The 21,861-nt window shown below is 54.6% G+C and overlaps 1 protein-coding gene across 1 annotated transcript in view; it reads right to left on the reverse strand.

The window, feature by feature from the left end:
- LOC144250287 (cell adhesion molecule CEACAM5-like) overlaps nt 1-21,171 on the reverse strand; it is a 48,551-nt gene extending 27,380 nt beyond the window's left edge. The window contains 10 exon segments of the mRNA XM_077792800.1: nt 11,781-11,822; nt 12,313-12,344; nt 12,688-12,740; nt 13,745-13,847; nt 14,435-14,694; nt 14,822-15,076; nt 15,578-15,694; nt 15,697-15,855; nt 19,894-20,253; nt 21,108-21,171. Coding sequence (XP_077648926.1) covers nt 11,781-11,822; nt 12,313-12,344; nt 12,688-12,740; nt 13,745-13,847; nt 14,435-14,694; nt 14,822-15,076; nt 15,578-15,694; nt 15,697-15,855; nt 19,894-20,253; nt 21,108-21,171 — 1,445 coding nt within the window.
- Nucleotides 21,172-21,861: the final 690 nt, after the last annotated feature.

Below are 21,861 nucleotides of genomic sequence, written 5' to 3' on the forward strand. Positions count from 1 at the left end.
TGGTGAGTCTAGTGAGAGGACGGGAGCTGTCCTGGGGACTCCTGCTCCAGAGTAGGGAGAACTGTGCACCCAGGGGAAGGGCAGCCTCAGGAGGGGCCATTTGTTCCTGAGGCTTCAAAGGAAGGGCCTCCGGAAGTGTCTCTTGAGGCTTTAGGTGTAAGCACTGGCTTTGTGAGCAGGGTCTGAAGTTGGCTGCTTGTTTCTTGTCTTTAAATCCTTGGATCTTAGTCCAAAGGGCCTGTGGGTTGTTGGATGAGTATTATGGAGATTATCTGGCCAGATGCATGACACAGCCTCTCATCCCAGCTGTTCAAGAGGCCAAGGCAGGAGGATCACAAGTTGAGTCCAGTCCAGGGCAACTTAGTGAGACCTTGTCTCAAAATAAAAAATGAAATGTAGTCCAGTGATAGAGTGCCCTGGGGCCAATCACTAGTCCCTCATATCTCTCTCTCTCTCTCTCTCTCTCTCTCTCTCTCTCTCTCTTTCTCTCTCTCTCTTTCTCACAAACACACACACACACACACAATGTAAGCAGAGTGGGTATATTTTACACATCTTCCCTAAAGACTTTTCATTGTGTAATATTTATAACAAAAATGTGCTCTATTAACATTTTTAACTGTACAAATCATGCCATGATTCCAGTCAAGTATACAATGACCGCTACTATTTCCAGAATCTTCTCATCAGCTGCACTAAAACTCTAACCATTATACAATCACGTCACAGGACCCCCAAGCCCCAGGTAAACGTAAATCTATTTCCTGTCTCTATGAATTTGCCTATTCCAGATAGTTCATATAAATGAAATTATACAACTACATACCATTTTGCTTCTTGTTGAATCATGTTTTCAGTCTAATCAGGTTGTGGTATTTTTTGTGGATGATTAATAATCCAACATATATATTTGTAAGTCATGTTTATTTATGTATTCCTCTGTTGATGGACACTTGGGTGGTTTCCACTCTTGGCACGTGCCCAGCCATGGGGGTGCTGGGTAGATGAGCTTCTGCCTGGCTCTGGCAGGAAGTGCCCAAGTGCTCTCCACAGCACTTCAGAGTCCCTGAGCTAATGTAGGAAGGTGTGGAGTCATTGATTTGTTTCTATAGTGACTCATGACACTGAGCATCTTGTCATGTGTTTATTGGCCACTGGAACATCTCTGGAGATGTGCTATCCAAGCCCTTTGACCACCCCATCCTTTTCAATAAGGGATTGATCTGAGGAGTTCTGCAGCTCTGAACTACACCCCAGCACTTTATATATTTATTTATTTTCACTTTGAGACAGTTGCCCAAACTGGCTTCAAACTTGCCAATCTCATGTCTTAGATGCCTGGGGTTACAGACACCCAGGACTGTGCCCGGCTCCTTGGCCTCTTTTAAACATAGGATATTCATTGGCTGCACATTTGTACCTGTTTTTTATATATTCTAGCATGACACCCATATCACATATATGATTTGCAAATATTTTCTTCCATTCTGTCACTTCCATTTCTTTTTCTTTTTTTGTAATTCCTTCACTCATTATTTAATTAGTAATTTTGTTAAAAGCCTAGATCAATATTCATTTACAAAAACAAATTCAGTCTTTTATGGTAAATACTTTACGGTTTTAAAAAATAAATTCATTGTCACATTTGAAAGTCTTTACAAGTGAGGATCCATTGACCCTCTGCCTCCTGCTTCCTGGGAGGTGCTGTTGAGGTGGGTCTGTTCGGGATTCTTCTCCCCCTGCTCGGCCTCTCCCTCTCTCTCTTTCCAGAAGCAGAGGATTTTGTGTCCTGGGCATTTTTCTTTCTCTCCCAACAGCTCAGAGGACTGGGGCAGCTTATCTTCCTGCAGTTGTTCTTCTCTGTGCAGAGTTTCCACTAAACCTGCTCTTCTTGGAGTTGCTGCCACTCTGTCCCTCAAGCACATGGACAAGCTGGTCATGGTCACAAAGTAGTTGTGTTGGTAGAGTTTGTGCAAAACCTTTAGAGTTCTGCACTAAGCCTGAGATGAGCTCCAGCCACTCTCTTTACCTTCAAAGACAGATTCTGACCTCATTTTGCTACAAAATCATGATGCGGATCGCCCTGTCCAAACATGAAAGAGGACATTCTGATCCACTCATGGCATTCTAGGAATGGGGACAATGTCAGAGTTAGTTTTCCTGTGCCATCAGTTTTGCTCTGTAAAGTCGTTCCCAGTGTCTCTCTGCTGGCACACATGTGGGGGTACCAGCTGCATCTCCCCCATGATGCAGTGGGGCAGCTGTTCCCACAGCTGGTTCTGGTCCCACAGAGCTCCCGGTGCTTGGGTGGGACCAGGCAGTGCCCAACAGACCTGAGCATAGGTGCCTGCTTTCATAGGTTCAGCTTCCAGAAGTTTCCAGTACCTGTGAGCACAGTCAGTGGCAGAGAAGGCAGGACCCCAGGGAGAATTGCAATTAAAAAAAAAAAAAAAAAAGAGTGTGAGACTCTCCACATCCAGCCCCTCAGCCACCAGTCAGGGCCCCTGGGGAGACGGAAATATCCCAGACTCATGGACATCCTCGGAGATGACCAACTGCAGCAGGAAGCAGCTGATGGCCCTGGAGGGGGTTAGGAGCCACCTTTAGTACCGTAACAAATTCAAAGAGGAAGAGCCTAGTCATTTCCACCAGAACACAATGCTGTAGATAATGTGTGAGCAGAAAGGCCTCCCTCCATCACCTTAAAAATGAGCAGAAAGCACTTGAAAGGAAAATAGTGCCAGTAACTGTGATGCATGTTCTGCTCTTCTAGAAGCCTGTGAATGCACATTTGGCAATTGTCTCTTAAGAAGATGGAGAGCTGTCCACACAATGTGGACTGTGCTGTCATACATTTGTATGGCTCACCCTCTCTGCACAGCAACGAGGTGCTCTGTGTCCGTGTCCACTGGTCACCCCTGCACACAGCGAGAGGAGGCTCACACTCCCCCAAGAGCTGGAAAGTGTCTTGGTTCCCCTTCATCCCACCACCCAGAATGGTCCAAATTCTGCTGGTCACAGTGTTGGGACCCCAGGTGGAGGTCTGTTCAGGGTCGTGTGAAGGGAACAGTCCCTGAGAATGTGTCCCTGCAGATCACATGCAGAGGGCACTTGGGCCTGTGATGATGTCAAGATGAGTGAGAGGAGCAGAGGTCAGGGACAAGGACATTGAATCCAAGAGTGGACAACAGAATAGCCCAGAGACTGAGAGGTGACAGGTGAATGGTGAGGACTTTAACAGTTTCCCTGTCACCTGCCCCCTGAAGAGAAGCAGCAAGGCCCCTGTGGCTCCGAGTGGGCCCAGGGTTGGGGCAGCAGAGTGCTGCAGGCCCAGGGGCTGGTGAGACCCCAGCTCCATCCAGCCACTTGGTCTGTGTGGGGTTGAGTCAACTTAATGAATGATCCACAGTCTACAACGTGGAACATGAAGAGAAATTCCTGTGCTGTCCTCTCCTCTTACTAAGACCTTTCTTCCTAACTTAGAGCCGACTTTGCCGTCTTTGCTCAGAGGCCTCCTGAGGTGGTGAGAGTGGCCCAGGGACTGTCCAGGTGCTGGGTGTGGGCTCAGATCACGGGATTCCTCTTCCCAGTGCTCCCCGTATCCATGGTGTCATGAAACCCAGCAGGTGTCACTGATGTGTGGCTACTGACCCTTGGGAAGCCCACAGTGCTGTGGAGGTTCAGGCAGCTGTGCGGCCATCACCTAGAAACATGTCTTCTCCAGAGACTTCAAGTGATTGATAGTGACCAGCACCAGTCAGTCTCTGCCCTCTTACACTCAGGTCTCCTAACAAGAGGGGTGAATTTCATCTTGGAGTTGTTTAGTGCAGGTTGGTGTACACCAGTGAGTCTCAGCCGGGGGCCATGTTGCCATCCAGGGGACATCTGGCAGCGTCTGGAGACATTTCTGATTGACACAGCTGGGGGAGGGGTCCTACTGGACTTAGTAGGTGGAATCCCATATGGTGCTCAACACCCCACAGCACACAGCCCCCCAAGGATGGCCAGCCCCAGTGTCAGTGGAGAGGAGAGGGGAGCCCTGCTCTGCGCCCTTCTCTGACCTCCCCAGAGCCTCCCCTCACCTGCTCCTTCCCACCCCTCCTCACCCTTCCCCAATCTCCACCTCCTCCCTTTGCATCTTCAGTTCCATCCTCCAAAGGTGCCCTTTGCCCCAGGTCAGCCCTCACCTGCCCTCTATGGGCCCCTTGGCATGTCCACCAGAGGGCAAGCAGGCTCTCCCCCAAGTTCAGGGGAGCCTTGCTGTCCTCTGAGACCAGTGCAGCTGCTTTTCCTGTCCCATCCCCAAGTCCTGGGCTGAGCTGCAGATTTGCCCAGGAGGAAGCCCCTGGGAAGGCACCAGGGACCCCAGGGAAGAACCTCTCGTAGGAGGCGGGGGCACGTGGACTGGTGACCTGAAACCAACTCCAGGGCACTCGTCAGTGGGGATGAAGAAGGTCCCAGACTCAGAGAATGGACACTCAGGGCCCTGATGTCCCTGCCTTATGGCCACTGGGGAAAATGGCTTTGAGCCTGTGTCCCTCAAGGCTGTGTCACCTAGGATTTGTGTAAATAGGTATCAGCAGGGCTGCTGTGGAACATTCCAGACTGGACCTTCTACAGTGGGAGATGGGTCCTCCCAGGTATCCTCACTTGGAAGAATCAGGAGGGATGTGACAGTCACCAGGCACAGATGCCCATCAGGGTCCTAGGGAGCAGGGGGGTCTCTGGGCTTCACTGTCACCCCTGAGTGGGGACCAGGAGGTTGGGCGTGTGTGTTGGTTTTCTGTAGGGAATGGGGCTTCCCACCACCCCTTGCAGGGCAGAGGAGGATCTGGAACCTTCCCCTAGAGTCAGACAGCTGACTGCCCAGGGGCATCGTGCTGGTCACTGGCTGTGTGTGCTCCTGAGGTCTCCTGGTGCTGTCCAAATCCTGCAGGTACCCTGAGAAGGGAGAGAGAGACAGAGACCAGAATAGTCGTGCAACCTCAGGCTAAGGGATTTTGAGAGTCATTTAACAAATATTTATTTAAATGCAAGAATCTGGACCCACACTGATAATCAATGGTGTTTCCTGTTGTGGATTGGCCTCTCTTCTTCACAGTTCATTTTCTGTTTGGAACATTGTTCATATAGATGGCGCACCCAATCTCATCGGAGTGATGGGGAGAGCATTTCTGACGACAAACTTGCCATTAGGAGATGGGGAGTTCCATTGCCAGGGGGACACAGGCACAGGGCCTGGGTGGGGACTTTAGTGAACAATCTCCTTAGACTCAGACAGTCTGGGTGCTAGGGGCTCATACATCCTGTGTGGTCTGTTTTCTTCCTCTCTCTCTGTTTCTTCTTCCTTTTTATGTTAAATTAGGGACTGAAGCCCTGGGTGCTTTACCACCAAACTACATCCCCAGCTTTTTTTCTTTTTTCTTTAGAAACAGGGTCTTCCTAAGTTGCTGATGCTGACCTTGAACTTGTGACCTCCTGCCTCAGCCTCCTGAGTCACTGGGATTCCAGGAACCTGCCACTGGGCCCAGTGGGGGTCTGCTTCTCTGATGCATGTGCTACTGTTATCTGAGAGTCACAAATGTTCTGGGGTCTGTAACTCTAGAGAAAAGCTACTAATTAGCCATTGTCTTTTTTCAGGAATAGCTGATCTCATTGTTTAAGATAACAGAACAAGAGCTACACAGAGTGGTGCATACCTGTAATCCCAGCAACTCTGGAGGCTGAGACAGGAGGAGCCTAGGTTGGAGGCCAGCCTCAGCAATTTAGCAAGGCTCCAAAAATATAGTGAGATCCTTTCTCAAAATAAAAAGGGCTGAGGATGTGGTTCAGTGGTTATGCACCTCTAGGTTGGATCCTGAAAGCACCCCTCAAAAAAAATATCAGAACAAGGGAGAAGAGCAAAAGCCAAAAACAATTTTAAAAAGAACCGCAACTTTTGCTGGAGAACTGTTTTAACCCCAGGGTGCATTGGTCATCGTTGTCCTCTAGAGCTGAGCTAGTGGGAGGCTAACAGTGTCTTGCTCCAGGGTGTGACTCCAAAACTAGTGCTGTTTAAAGTCAACTAAAATAAAGTGAAGCTAGAGAGTGCACTTAGAGTCTCCCTCAAATACAAGGGGAGGGTGCCTTTGTGGGAAGGAAAGTGAGGTCTTCAGGAAGAGGTGTGGGCGCTCAGCCTTGGAAAGTTCCGGTGCCAGACACCAGGTGCTGAGGGTTTGCTCTCCCCTGTGTGTTTATGGCTCCTGACGTGGATCAGGGGGGAAAAGGATGGATCTGTGAGGAACATGTGGTATCCCGGTGCCCTGGCATCCCCTGGGAGACAGCAAATGCCCCGAGGAGGGCAAATGTGCTGGGATTTTGGGAATTAGACCTAGAGATTTACACTGAGGACAATCTGAGGCTGCAGTCCTGCTGGCTGGCAAGGTCAGAACCGTGGGCTGCATGTGGCCCTCAGTGTGACTCCACCTGACTGGACTGGGCCAAACCCCCTCTAGGGCAGGTCTGAAAGCAGGATGGGGCAGACCCCCATGGTCAGCTTGGAGGAGTCCTCTAGTGGTGTTGTCTCATTAGTGGAATCTGTCCATCCCCCCAAGTCACCACAGTGTCTGGAGCTCTGCTGTCCTCCCAGCAGGGAAGCTAGATGCCTGGTCACATGTGGTTCCCCCCAGCACCCCCAGTTCTCTATATCCTGGCAGTAGCCACCGTCGGAAATCCCTGGATGGTCCAGCAGACATGACCCTGCCTGTGGCCAGGCCAAAATCTCCCCCAAGGGCCCTGTGATTCTTTTCAGAGAAGGATCTGGAAGAGCTCTGTGAGACAGGAGGAGGGGGAGATGGGGCCTCCTTGCTTCTGTGGTGACTGTGATGTGTGACATTCATCCAGTGATTGAGACTAGGAGGAGGAGGGGTCTGAGCAGGGCAAAGACACACTTTACTTATGGGCAGAAAGACCCTTTCTGTGCATGCAGAACTGAGGCCTGAGGGGCCTGCCTCCTGAAGGTCAGGCAGGAAATGTCCCATCGGGGCCTGGTGTCCCAGAAACAGAGCATCGGCCTACCCAGACACAGACTCCAGGATGCGCTGACACAGGAGGCCTGGCCCAGGTCTTGCTGCAGGGTGACCAGGCCTGACTCCCTCCAGAAGGACCCATGTAGCACTTATAGAAACCCAGGATTGGCACTTCCTGTCTCACCTGGAGGAGCTGGAGCCCCGTCCTTCCTCTTCAGTCCTGGACACCAGAGATGTTTGTGATGTGGCTCTGAGACACATGCCCCAGAGACTCAGCCTCTCCACACACCTCACAGGGGCACAGCCACACCAGGTTTGTCTAGAGGCACCTGGAGAAGGACCCAGGGAGTGGGCTGGGCAGGGAAGGGCAGAGCAGGAGGACACAGGCACTGTCCACAGAGCCAGGCTGGGCAGAGGCCCCCCCTCTTGGACAATGACCTAGGGACTTGTCCTTGGAAGGCAAGCAGCAGGGCCCAGGGCTTCCGTGTGTCCACTTCTCTCCAAGCTCTCTGTCTCAGGCCTTCTCTGGTGATGTGGTCAGTCCTGGGTGCTGGGGTGGGGGGAGGCTGAGGGACACAGTGAGAGCTCAGCTGGAGGGGCTGCCTGCTCATTCACCAGTCACCCACCTGGGTGGGAACACTGGGATGCCTCTGTCCTAAGGGTCCCTTGTCCTGCCACTACTTGCTTTTATTTATTCCCTTCAGTTTCCACCAGAGCTGAGGACTGAACTCAGGGCATTGTTCATGGTAAACAAGAGCTTTGTCACCGTCCCCTGAGAGAACGGTCTCACCCCACCACTGGCCTCAGCTGTGTCCTGGCCTCAGGGCTTTCAGCTCCACACAGGGAACCCCTGAGGTGCCACAAAACTGGGCATATTTCCTTTATGATGGAGAATCCCAGGTTGGCCCTGCATCTCGCCCCTGTTCTCAAAGCTCTGGGAAGGTGGCTTTCCTCCCAGCAGTAAAGGGACACCTTGGCTCTGGAGGCTAGAATTGGTCCCACTGAGGTATGACTGGTATGACTGGACCTGCCCTCTATCTTACGTGTCTCCAGCCTAGCTCAGATCCCATATCCAAGTGTCTCAGAGGGAACTTCAGGCCTGGCTGTGCAAGGGCAGGTGACCTGTATCCTAGGAACAGGTTTGGCAATGGGAGACAGTGACCTTGGGCTCTGCTGCTCTTGGGGAAAGAGATCGGGGAGAGCTTTTCTCTCCATTTGTTGGTGCAGCTGTGGATCAGGCCTGCACATGTCCTCTGTGGGTGGCCTCTGTCCTCTGCCTGGATGGTTCTCTTGTGGTCACCCTGCTTTTCCCCATGAGTGATGGAGGTAGCAGGTGACTACAAGGGACTCATGGCCAAGCAGGGTTCTCCCAGGCACAGAGGCTCAGGGCTCCCCACAGGGGACTCTCCAGGCTCCATGGTGATGGGACAGAGGGTCTCCTTCCTGAACAGGATGTGCACTAGAGCTGGTCTCCATCAGGGACAGCAGGCATGGAGGTGGAGCCCACAGGGCCATTGGTGCCCAGGTGGAACTCAGGCGACATCTCCACCTCCATCTCCAGCCAAAGCCACACTCCTGTCTCAAAGAATCCCAAGGCTGAATTTGACTGTGAGGCCCATTGTTGCCCCTGAAGGTCATGAGGAGACCCATGGCCATTGTCAGGGACTGTAGCAGGGATGCTGCCTAGGGTCCAAATGGTGACAGTTGGCCCTGACACTGGGCTCAGGTGGCTCTGACCTACAGGCTATAGCAGAGGTCCCGTTCACCTTGGGTCCCCAGGGTGCCTGACACCCAGTGCAGGGTGAGTCTAGGGACAGGACGGGGTTGTCCTGAGGACTCCTGCTCAGAGTCGGGAGAACTTTGCAAACAAGGATGGGCAGCCTCAGGAGGAGCCAACTGTCCTAAGGTTTCAAAAGAAGGACATGGAGGTGTCCCTTGAAGAAGATCACAGCCAGGATGGTGCACTGTTAGGAACCCAAGCTGTTGCCTTCTGACGTTTGGTTGGAGTTGTTCTCTGTTTATTTTCCCTGAGAGTCGAAGGCATGTGGGAGGCTTTTCCTGTCTGCATGGTCCCACAAGTGACCAACCTGAGCACAAATGACCCCTGCAGACTCCGTGATGAGCACCTAAGGCTGGCAGTGAGCAGGGAGGGGCTAGGAGGGCTGTCCCCTCTCTGTGCAGGTCAGGGAGGTGGAGGGGAGCAGGAGGCTGAGGAGTGTGGCTGAGGCGGGGCACAGGCAGGTTTGGGTTCCCTGGGGGTGGCAGTGGAGGGCACCCCCGGCCACAATGCAAAAGCAGCACCTGCTGTCACAGGGAGAGAGCAGCAAGTAGATTGCTATTCTGGCTGCAGCTGCCTGGGAATGACCTCTGGGGCATATGGTGAGGCCATCTGTAGTGTATGTGTCTGTTCCTTTCACAGGTATGAGGAGGGATGGGGCCGAGTGTTTCCTTGACAGTCAAATTTCCTAGTGGCTGCCACTGCCCCAGTGCCTCTCCCTGTAGAGGGTCAGGAGGGACCTGAAGCTGTGTTTTGGACCCAGGGCTGGTTTCACAGACACCCTGTGGGGCCTGCTGTCCTCAGGGAGGGAGGAGAGGGACTAGGGTGCCCCTGCATGCTGAAGCCTCAGGTGTCCCACCTGGTGAGTCTGCTCAGACACCTGCCTTGCAGGCAGATGTCAGAGCTGGTGGTTGTCACTGACCTGAAGCTGGCATGTGTGGGGGCAGGTGTTCAGGAGCTCAGAGCACAGGGCTCCTGTAGAGGGAGGGTCTCAGGGCTGAGCAGGTTGACCTGGGGAAAATGGGAAGGACTGCTGGAGAGTCAGCCCCTCATCTGCCCCTGTCAGGGTCTGAGGCTGTGTCCAGGGAGAAACACTGGGCACAGGGACAGGGTACAGAGCACCCTGGGGACTGCCCAGATGCAGAAGGTGAAGCGGAATCCACCCCATCCACGTCAGGGAGGCTCCCCTGAGTGCACAGGTGACCCTTCCAGTGGGCAACCTGGGGGTGGGTGGGACCTGACATGACACTGCCTGAGCATGACACTGCCTGGAGGGCTTGGCTTGACACAGTTCCCAGGGGCTTGTGTGTGGCTCAGGGAGCAGGATGAGGTGCTCAGGGGGAGCTCCAGCTGCTGTGGTTCCCAGGACAGGACCTGGGGGAAAAGGTTCCACGAGCTTTTAGGATGCAGCAGTGGCCTGAGTCTCAGGGCACTTATGTTGCTGTGCACACCTGCTAGAGCCTCCAGAAGAATGCAGCTCAGGACACCTTGGTATCTGCTGTTCGGAGCCACTGTGTGGGAGCCAGTCTGTGGCAGCTGCACCAGGAAACCAAGAAAAGAGAAGTCACCGTGTGTGACCTGATGCTATGTTCACGCAGGAGGAGCCTCACTAGAGCTGAGTCACAGGGAATCTCTGAGGATGGCCTCCTACCTCTCATGTCAGGACACACAACTCTCAGGCATCAGCAGAGTGTCCCTCATCTTTACTAAATTCACCTCTAATTTCCAGGAGAGTAGAGGCCTGATCCACATGAACCTACATGAGAATGTCCCCGCCCAGCCTTCAGGGAAGGAGGCAGGGCAGTGGCCAGGTGGATGGAGGAGGCTGTAGAGCACATCCTGGGCCCCAGCTCAGGGAGGAGACCCTCTGTGCCATCACCATGGAGCCTGCAGAGCCCCATGTGGGGAGCCCTGAGCCTCTGCCCTGGGTGCTGGAGTGTGCAGAGGAGGCTGGTCCCAGAGAGACCAGGCAGGGCAGAGTGGAAGGTGATGGGAGGGCAGGGCTGGATCCTCGGGCAGGGCCTGAGGCCCTTGTTCAGGGCATGAGTATGGATCTGGCCCTGTCCCCTGATTACTCTGACAGTCCCATGCCCTAGCAGAGGTGAAGATGTGCTGAGTACTGGGCTTTGGGTGGAGAAGAAATCTTGGCCAGAGCCAGCCACCCTGGGTCCCTGGAGGACGAGAGCCACTGAGTGCTCTGCTGGCTGCAGGGCCTTGGGACCCTCACCCTTCCCTGTGGACAGACCAACCTTTGCCCTGGCTCCACCTCCAGCTCCTGTCTCCCAGGAAGAGAAACCTGTGGGAACCACTTAGAGACCATGATTCCCCTGCGTGACACAGGAGAGAGCTGACCTGGAACCTGAGGGGAGTGTCTGCCAAGAGACATTCCCACAGGAACCAAGAGCGAAGGAGGGAAGGGGGTCTTTATTCAGCGCCTTTCCAGGTGACCCACAGGGGCCCTTCCCTCTCCCTGGAAGCCCCTGCTCCTGGGCACAGGCAGCCTGGTTCTGGCCATTGAGAGCCCAGGGCAGCCTGTGTCTCTAGAATCCCCAGGGACCCCTCCCCCTCTAGGTTCCAGAGTCCAATAGGGTCAGGTTCCACCTCTGTCCCATCACCCAGCATCTGGGGTCTAGCAGGACCCTCCCTCAGCCCACATGGAACATCGTGTGGTGGAAACTAAAAATCCACATCAGCCTTGTCGTCGGCCCAGCAGTAGATGTCCAGGTCAGGGTCTAGTAATTCCTGAAAAAGAACCAAGAGGCTCTGACCCTTCTGAACCAGGGGACCATGAACTCCTAGGCCCGGGCCCACCTGGGACTGTCTGTCCCTGTGTCTGTCTGGGCTCAGAGGCTCCTTTTCCCAGGCCCCCCCCATCGCCTGCTCACCACCCCCTGATCCCATTTTGGCTGCTGTTTCCTGGCAAGATCAGGAAGGTGTGGGGAGAGGCATCTCTTGGTTCGCCCTGGACTGTGGGCAAGGGTCATCACCACACTCACCTGGTAGATGGGGACATCAGCTCCGTGGACAGGGGATGGGGCCTGGCAGGGAGGGATATTGGAAATCAGGGTCAGCAAGGGAGTGTCATCAAGGCTGAGACTCCAGTGAGCAGGTGCTGGGTGGTGCCTGGAAGGTTCTGGTCTCTGACAGGCCAGAGCTTACTCCCTGTGTCTGCTTTAGCCCTTTCTTCTCAGGAGTTACCAGCTCTGGGTCCTGAGCACCAGCCTCCACTTCAGGACAGACACCCCAGTTTCTGTCCAGACTATGGTCCCCATCATTAACCCAGGGCCACTGATAGAAGCTCCCAGCACCCATTCTGCACCAGGACTCCCTTGAGATGGCAGGAAGTAGGGTGGGCTGAGGACAGAGTGATGGTGGACCTGTCCCTGAGAGTGGCCAAGTCTCTGGCCAGGGCCAGGCTAACCTTGTCCTGGTCCAACATGAGTGGGGGTGTCTGTGCTGTGTGGGGGTTGACAGTGCCCCTGAGCCTGCAGAGCTAGTCCCCTGTGTAGAGATAGCTGGGGGACTTACCAGGGAGGTGGAGCTGTCAGAGGGACCTTGGCCTGGGGACAGAGACAAGAGTTAGCAGACATGAGGAGGGCTGGACCCCTTCTGCAGGAGGGGTTAGGGGTCCTCAACTCTCAGAGTGTCAGGGAGACAGCACGTCCAGGAAGAGACCCTGTAGCCCTTGTAGTGGCCCAAGGAGCCATAGAACAAGAGAAGGAGATCAGATGCTACAAGTCTGGGCTGGCTTGGCCAGGTGGGTCCCCTGTTGTGTTTGATGACAGGGATCCTTGAATCCCCAGTGTAAACATTCAACCCTGGACGTGTGGTTGTGGGCAAGAGTGGACACTGTGTGGCAGGCCTAAGGGCTTCCAGCCACGCTCAGGCTGAAGGGGCACTTACCGGGTCTTGATGCTGGGGTGCGATGGTCTCTGAGGCCATGCTGGTCACTGGCCCTAGGAAAAATCAGGCTTATTCATGAGGGTCATGGACTGGGGTCAGATAGGGGAAGAGGAGGGTACCCCTTTTCCAAGGAGGGTGTGAAACCCTCCTCTCCCCATCAGGTCTGTGTACCAGGGGGCCCAGGGGAGGGGAGGGCTGGAAAGGCCTTAAGAAGACACTGCTGCACTGGGCCAAGGTGAAGGACCCTCCCAGGTGCAGACCCAGGAGAACGTTGGCTGAGGGACCCAGAAAAGGGACTGAGGATTGAGGAAGAATTAGAGCAGGAGAGTTTGACTGAGTAAAAAGGTCCAGGCCCTGGGGACAGGGAAGCAGGGTCACCACGTAGGCAAGACATTTGGGAACCACGTGCATCTTGACAATCCCCGACCCCCATTGGTGATCCTGCTGTGGAGGACCCTCTGCTCAGGCCAGGAGATGAGGTAATGTGACAGTGGCCTTTTGTGCTCTCCACCCATGTGACCAGGAGGCAAAGAACTTTCCAGGACACACTATCTGGCTGGGCCCTGGGATCCCTCCTCACACATCAGGGGCCTTGGGTCACACAGGAGGTGTGCAGAGTGGACCTTCCTTCCTCTCCAGGCTCCAGCCCTTGCTCTGAGTGACCTGGGACAGGACCCCTCATACACACAGCTGCAGCTCTCTCTTGGTGTGGGGCAAATACTGCAGGAGGTGCCGTGTTGAACACTCGTCTAGGGAGGGACACCAGTGCTGTGGGGACAGGTCCTGGTGACCAATGTGCAGAGGAGGCAGCTGGTGAGCAATCAGCCCAGGGCCAGCAGCTGGTGAGGGACGGGGGCTGCTGGGTGAGAGGGGAGGGTCCTCGGGAAGTGGGGAGGTGGGAGTCAGGGCAGAGTCTGAGGATGGGCCTCCTTCCCTCAGGCCTGGGGTCTCCTGGGTGGGATCAGGGGGGGAAGCCTGGGTACCTTCCAGTTCTTGTGTGGAGCAGGAAACACCCCAGAGCAGCCACCAGAGCCACCGCGACCAGGACCCCAGTCACGATGCCAGCGACGGCCCCCACAGGGAGGCCTGGGGTCCTCTCTGCTGCTGAAAGAGAAGACAAAGGGGCTGAAGGTCAGGTCTTCAGGGGAACCAGCTGGGCCCTGCAGGGGGCCACAGAGGGTGGAAGGTAATGGCATCATGTCCCAGTGCACTTTGTCACGTTGTCACCATGTCCTCCCGACTCTGCTTCTGGCGATTTCTTCACGTTTGGTTGTGAAACCTGCATGTGCTCTAGCCTGACCCTCTCCACATGGAGCTGGGCCACATCCTGCTCCTGCTCCTGTTAAGGCCTCTTCCTCTTCTCTTTTATGTTAATATATTTTTTAGATGTTGATGGAACTTTATTTTATTCATTTGTTTGTTTGAAGCTGAGAATTGAACCCAGGTTCTCACACAGGCCGGGCAAGTGCTCTACCACTGAGCCCCACCCCACCCCCTCTTCCTCTTTTCTTCCTTCCATCTCAGGACAGTGTCAGCGGGCAGCCCTCACAGACTGTGTAGCCCAGGCCTAGCCTCGGGTCAGATCAGAACCAAGATGACATCAAGGCACCTAATTTCTGGGTACTCAACCACATTCTCTCCAAGCTCTGGCATCTACCCCAAGCTCATGGCTGGTGCCATATGATGGCCCTTGACAGTGGAATATGTGAGGGAAGCACTGGGTGGGACGGGGCCACTCAGAGATCACAGCCAGTCTGTAGCGGTCACTCCTGGTGGAACTGGCGGGGTTGGAGGCCTCACACTGATACTCCCCAGCATCCCCCTGTCTGACGGGGTCTATGCGGAGGGTCCTGTGGTCCGGGGACAGCTGCATCCTGTCTGTGAGCTGCAGAGTCTGGCTGTTGAGGATCCACGTGATGGAGAGTCCAGGGCCACCTGAGAGGCAGGTCATGGCCACAGAGTGTGGTTCTGTGTTGGTGGCTCTGAGGGAGGGCTGGGCCACAAGCCCTGTGGAAAAACAGCAGGGGGCTGACTGAGAGGGGGCCTGAGGCTAGGAAGGAACTTCTTCCATGTTGTTTCCAGAAAAATCAAGGCTCCACCCAGCACTTGATACTGTGCTCCAGGGTCCACTAACTTGACATGGTAATGTTCTTGGTTGTGGTCCTATTGAGGGTAGTGACAGAGTTATGGGCGACACACACATAGGATCTGCTATTATTTGTAAAGAGTTTGGGGATTGAGAGCTCTTGTGTGGATTCCAGGGGCCTCCCATTGAAAGACCAAGAGAACTGAGCAGGCCGGTTAGAGTCTGCGTGGCAGGAGAGGTTGAGATTGGTCCCTGGATGGAAATGTGAGTCTGGGGGGTTTATGATGGGGGCATCCGAACCATCTGGAGCAAACAGAATAAAGCCATATGTAATGTCATCAGAGGGAAGGGGAAGTTCCTAGACTGTAGAAGACCACAATAGAACTACTGATCCATGTCACAACCTTGTTTATTTTATAAGTTGAAACTAGGCTGGGGAGTGCAGTGGTACAGCACCTGCCCAGCATGCATGAGGCCCTGGGTTCAAATCCCAGCAACATACACACTCACAGAAAGTCTCAACCAAACCCCCTTTGTTCACTGAAATTAGTCTGTGACAATCCCTGCTTCTCTGTCCCAGGTGGCTGACCCCAGGCCTCCCCAGGGAACCACAAGCCCTCCCCTCCTATTCATGGCCCAAGGCTGGGCCTGCCTGGATGTGCCTGGGGCTATTGTCACCGCCAGTCCAGGTGCCCAGGAGAGAGGGTCTGTGTACTTGGACCTGAGAGGGACTAAGTGGCCCAGCCTCTGGCCCTGTGTGTTTGAGTTCACAGCCAGGGTAATGGAGGAATAGAAGTTACTCACAGGAAATACTCAGGGTGAGTGGGTCACTGTGGCTGGCACTCACTGGGTTCTGGGTTTCACACACATAGGGTCCTGTGTCATTCCTTGTGACTTTGAATAAAGTGAGAGTTCTGTTTTGTTGGACAGCTTCAGCCTGTCACCATCTGGGATCGTCTGATTGTTTATCTTCCACAGGTAGGTCGCATAATTAACCTCAGGTTCACACGTTAATGCTAGAGAGTCCTCACCCTCCATGGGTTGGGAGTTGTTGATTGTGATGTTGGGTTTGGGTAATTTCTCTGTGCAGACAACAAAGAGAGGAATGCCCTGTGATCCCTGCAAAGGCGTCTTTCCACCTGAGCTGGCCTCTCACCTCCCACCAACCTGAGTCCTAAAGAACCAGGCAGAGTGGGTATCCTGGGCAGATGTAGGAGGATCTGAGGGATCAGAAGAGGTGAGGCCCCCTGGGCTGTGTCTGGGAGAAGCACAGAGTTTCTCACAGGTGCACTTAATTGCAGAGTTTGGTCCTGGACAGACCCAGGACTGGGAGTTAGCAACCCCGTGTCTCCTCTGGTCCTCGCTGGCCCTGGCTGGCCTTGAGATGCAGAGTCCTCCAGCTGCATGGACTCCAGGGCTCGGCCCACGTGTGTGTCCTCTGAGCCTTTGGTTCTCAAGGCCATCCTAGAGGTGGGTCATGATGGGACACCCCATTGTGCCTACACCCCAAGAAGACCCCACCTCCTGATGTGAGAATGGGGTGTGTGAACAGAAATCCCACACAGGAGACCAGGGGCATTCAGTTTGGTGGTCAGGATGGGGCCACATGGGGGCAGTTCTGCTCAGGTGTTTCCTGGTGACTGACAGGAGCCAGTGATACCTGAAAGGTAAAGCCTGAGTCCAAAGAATGCTCTAAGGTGAGGGGGACAGACAAGGTTTAGAGCAGAATCATGTTCCTGTCCTTGGTCTTTACATCCCTCTCCCCCTGCAGAGAGCAGGTGAGGCATGTGGAATTGTCCTGAGAGACCAGTGGATGGTTCCTAACACATTAGCACTAAGAGGTGGAAGAGGGGACCAGGACCTTGCTGAAAATACGGCCCTCCTGGGCTTGTGTGTGGCAGACCTGGGGTAGAAATGGGGGATGGTAAAGTTTTCCCATATTGGAAAATAGTGTTTAATACCCAGGATCTAAGACTCCTTTCTGAAAGAAATATTTCCCTAAGGAGCACAGTGTCTTAGACTGAGCTCTGAAGTCCTGAGGGGTCACATTATGACCCAAGGCAGATGCTAAAGTCAGTTTGAAACCTGCAGCCTCCTGAGTAAGGAGAGACCTGTGGGTCCTGGTGGAGGACTGAATGGTCGGAGGGGACATCTGAGGGTCTCTGTTATGTAAAATGAGGCACAACACCAAACTCAGAGAAGTATTATTGATCATGTTTGTGAGAGGCCAACCTTATGGGTGACTGAGTTACACTCCCCAGCTGGGTGCTGAGGCACTCAATCACAGAAATGGGTGTGTCTTGCTACAGCCCCATGGGTGAGCTAAGCTCATCTGTTCCTTTGTAATATAAGCCCTTGCCCTGTTTAGGATAGAATTTTCCATGTAAGTGCCTTGTTGTGTCCCATCCTCTTACTGTGCCCTTGGGTGTGGCCTACCCAGGTGTCAGTCAATCTGCTGACAGTGGACATCATGAAGATAGACTCAGCCCCTGAAACCTGACCCCTTGCCTCATTTGAATAGCTTCTCCTCAATAAAAGGGGTAAGCGCATGCTCTCGCTCTCTCTCTTTCTGCAGACCCTTAAGATCAGAGGATCTGTCACAGCAACCCCGAAGAAAAAGGAATTTGTGTCTCTTGTGTGGTTACTTTGTGCAGCCAGTTAGCCCACTTTAACTAGAGTGACCCCTGAGCCTTTTAGTCGCGAGAACAGAAACCTGGCAATGTTAATCAATCTAGAAGGCTATGTTCCCAGTTGCTGTGGAGACTCAGCAAAGTGGGGAAGCACCTGACACAGGCCTGTGGAATGCCTTCTTCCTGTTCTTCTCACCCCAGGAAGTGCAGTGAGATCATCAAATTGATCCAAATCAGAGACTAGAGCCTAATGTAAGTGACCGTGGCTGGAGCATCACACCATGTGGGGACAGACCTCCCTTGTAGTGATGGTGTCCTCATGGGGACACAGGCACATATGGAATAGACAGCCCCTGAGACAGCACCCTTCAGTCCAGCTCCCCCTTGGGGAAGGTACTGGGAGTCACTGGAGGAGCCTGAGCCCCACTTAGGGACCAGGATGGAGCCACCAGTCATCTGGGTGTAAGGAGCCTGGGACCTAGGGGCTTGCCGCCCTGTCCTGCCTCTGTCCCCCTCGCTGAGTCAGTGCAGAGAGTAGACGGGGGAGATGCTCAGGCCTGTGTCCTGGCCTATTTCACATGTCATTGTCATGGAAGGAAAGAGCCCTGGAAGGGACACAGTGGGGCCCCCTTCACAGTCGGGGACATTGTCCCTGATGCAGCCTGACAGGGGCACCTGCCTCGACTGTTTCTGTGCCCTTGACTCTTCCCCAGGAGGGGGCCTGGCCCCAGGTGTTAGCAGGAAGTGGACAGGACAGATGGCCATTAGTGCAGGAGGGAAGGGCATGGCTCATTGTGCAGGGCAGGGCCAGTCCTGCCTGAATGAGAAGGAGGGAGAGGACGGACAGGCAGGAGCAAGACAGCCAGAATCGCCATGGCAGGGAGCAGTGGGGCTACAGGGACTTAAAGCCCCAGGTCCAAGAGCCTCATGGCTGTATCAGAACTGACCCAGGGCCACCCTGAAGACCCTCCACAGCCCGGCTACCCCAAGGGCATCGTGTGATGTGGCTCCTGGGTGGCCTCAGGAGAGGTGGTTGGTGGGATGGAGCAAGAGCCCCAGCCTCCAGGAGGGACAGGGAGCAGGTGGCAGAACCCCCTGGGATTGCACATGCAGGTTCCAGGCTCTGAAGGGGTTCAGGGTCATTTATTCATGATCTTCCCTCCCTTGTCACAAAACCATTGAGAGTTGGGCACACACTGGGCCCTGTGCTGGTTGGAGGGTCTTGTGGGGAGGGAGAAAGTCCTGTCCCTTATGCTCCAGAGTGAGCGACACCCAACACACCAGGAAACACATGACCTCAAGTCCACTAAGGGAGCTTGTGGACTGGCTTATGAAGGGGAGTCCTGGACATTTTGTTGAGGAAGGGGATTTGGTTGTAGAATAAAAGTTGATTATTCTCGATTTGCTCTCACTCCCAGACCACAGTGTCCCCTCCAGGCTGCCAGTGCCCAGGACTAAACTACCTGAGCCAATGACTGGTCTCTGGTCCACAGATGCCTAATAGGCCCTCAGCATGCAGAGCACAGGGCTCTGGCTGCAGAGTGACATGCACCACTGACCTCCCACCCATGGTCTGTATGACCTGATTCAGCAACTGTGTTGCCTGTGCCTCAGTTTCCCTTTATTGGATACATGGGAAGTGGTGTCTGGTTCACCATGTTGTCTCTAAGTTAACCTTGAAATACTCACAGTAACCTGACCTTGGTTTAGAGGAGCTGCCCCCAAAGAAAAAGCCCCTACTCTGATCTGCCTCCCAGTGAGAGCGCCCTGGGCTGGTCCCGGGAGGACCAGGAGCTCCAGGAGCATCTCTTTCCTCTGTTCCTCTCCTTGCGGACACGGACCTTCCTGTGGAGCCTCATAGAAGTCCATCAGGGCACCTGACTTGGCCTGAGGCCCCTGTCCCTCTGTGCTCACCACACCTAGTCCTGGGAGAAGGAGATGCCCAGGTGCCCTTGCCCAGATGTGGCTCCTGGGACTGTTCCTGGCTGGTGACCCCCTCCAGGAGCTACCAGATCAGGTGGCCAGTAAATCATTGCTCCCCAGCGGCCCTCAACAGGAAGCCAAACTCCAACCCTGGCCACATGTCCTCAGGGTCACCTGAAGCCAGGACCCTGGGACTGAGGTCTGGAGCAGGAGCTTCCTGGGATGACCTTCTCTGTGAGGACTCCAGGGCCATCAGGCCAGGCCTGACTCAGTCCTGCAGGGTCTTTCTCAGGGCCATGCACCTGGGAAGGACACAGGGGCTGGGTTGAGACTGCTCTGCCTGCGCCGAGCCTCTCACCAGACCACCTTGCTCTCTGCCAGTGGATTCAGGCAGAGGACTCAGATCTTCTGAAGTCTGTCTGCACTGCGTGTGTCCTGCAGTAAGTGCTCCAACTCCACTGTGGGGACGTAATGCACAGGAGGAGGGAGGCAGACCCAGGTCTCAGAGTCCTGTGTGTGCAGAGGAATTAACCCCTCCAACACCCAGAGGGCTGGGGCATCACTCACCATGTACGCGGAACTCTCCAGTTGCTGTTTCAATTTGAAAATTGGGAGTTGTGGTTTGCAGAGTGTAGAATCCTGTGTCCCCCTTTGTCACATTCAAGAACAGCAGGGACCCATTGGGGTAGATTGTCTCTCGACCACTGAATGCAGGGCCTTGGGTAGCTGAGTGTGTGAGATTCGAGTAGGATACAATTAGACGGCTGCGGTCTGTTATTTGCCCTCTGTACCAGGAGTAGCCTACAGTGTTCCCCGACGCATTGTGGACAAGTAGAAGAATGTCTTTCTCTTCTGCAACATTGAAAGGCACTGGTTCAATAGTGAGCTGGGCAGTGGGGTGCGGGTTCCAGAAGGTTAACAGTGAGACTAGGAGGGAAGAAAGAGAAATCCATCAATTCTGGGCCCTTCAAATGGGGTGGAAAGATGGGGCCCAGGTCCTCAGCAGGAGTCCTCACTCCTCAGCCTTGGGGTGTGTGTGCGTGTGTCCCTGGTCAAGGCCAGCAGCCTGACCTTATTTCCTTCAGGACCCCTGTACCTGTCATCCTCTCTTGGGAACACCTTTCCTCAGGTGTCTGCAAGGCTGGCCCCTCAGTGCCCTCAGATCCCTGCTCACACCCAGGGCACCTGGGCACTCACCTCCCCTGACCACCTCCTTACAGACCCCAGGTCTTCCCTGTGGACATTTCCCTGCTCTCTGCCCTCCTAGATCTACACAGCACCTGGCCTCACTTGCAGATGTCCCTGTGGCCTGGCTTCCTGCCCTCTAGAGAGGAAGTTCCAGGAGGCAGGGACTTGTCTGACCCTTGTTGTAGCCCAGGGCCTGGACCAGGCTCAGCCTCCTGTGGATGAGTAGAGCAGGGTCCCCTCCCTGAGGGTCTAGGTGACTGTGAGTCAATGTCTGAGGCTGGTGGCTACAGACAGTGTCCACTGCTCAAGTTGCCTTTCTATTTGGAGAGTGGCCCTGACTTAGTTGTTAACACTGATTTTCAAAATACAATGGCCCCTGGTGATTAACTTGGGGAAGAGAACCCCTGAGCTTTCCATTGCCTTCATCTGTTCCTCTTGGTGAGCTTCTCTCTGTCTTCAGTGTTCTGTTCCCAATGAATTCCCAATGGGACAGAGTGAAGCCCTGTGTCCCCTGTGAGGGTCGTGTTCTCCTGGGGGGCACCAGCAAGACTGTGCTCCACCGCCCACCCTCCTCAGGGAACTGTCCCTCTTACCTGCCAGCAGGACCCCCTGCCAGGGGATGCCCCCTCTGCAGGGACAGGCTGAGGGGGGCTGCATGGTCCCTGCTGCTCTGTCCCCTCTGTGGAAGGAGCTTCACTGCAGACCCGCTGGGAAGCCGAGGTCCAGGCCAGTCAGCCCTGCTGCCCTGCTCCTCTCTGAGCTCAGCCTCCTCCCAGGGCAGGAGCACTTTCCTGGGGCACAGGGCTGGGGGCGGGGTCTCTGTCCAGGAAGCCTCTCTGTCCCCTCCCTCTCAGTCCTGCCTCCTGTCCCTTCTGCTTTCCCTGTTGGGTTTCACTACTGCATGCCACACCCTGAGGAGCAAGGCAGGTGGGGACGCTGTCCCCTGAGAGAAGTGGCTCACCCAGCACTGGCCTCAGCTGTGTCCTGGCCTCAGGGCTCTCAGCACCATTCAGGGAACCCCTGGGGTCCCCTCACCCTGGACATATTTCCTTTATGATATAGAAACCCACGTTAGCCCCAAGTCGTCCCCATGTTCTCAAATTCTCTAGGAAGGTGGCTTTCCTTCCAGTAGGAAGGGGTGAAAGAGCTCTGGGATCTAGAAAGGGGCCCACAGAGATGGCTGGTGAGGGGCCCTGCTCTCTGTCCTGGTGTCTCCAGCTTGGCCTCTGAGTGGCTATCTCAGGACATCATACCCTTTGTGTCCTGGGAGGGGAGGACTGTGGTAGTGGAGGTGGGTGACCATGGGCTCCTTGGTCCTCAGGGTCCAAGGTCTCCAGTTTTTAGTGC

The sequence above is a fragment of the Urocitellus parryii genome, chromosome 15 (genome assembly GCF_045843805.1).
Source record: "Urocitellus parryii isolate mUroPar1 chromosome 15, mUroPar1.hap1, whole genome shotgun sequence".
Taxonomy (NCBI): domain Eukaryota; kingdom Metazoa; phylum Chordata; class Mammalia; order Rodentia; family Sciuridae; genus Urocitellus; species Urocitellus parryii.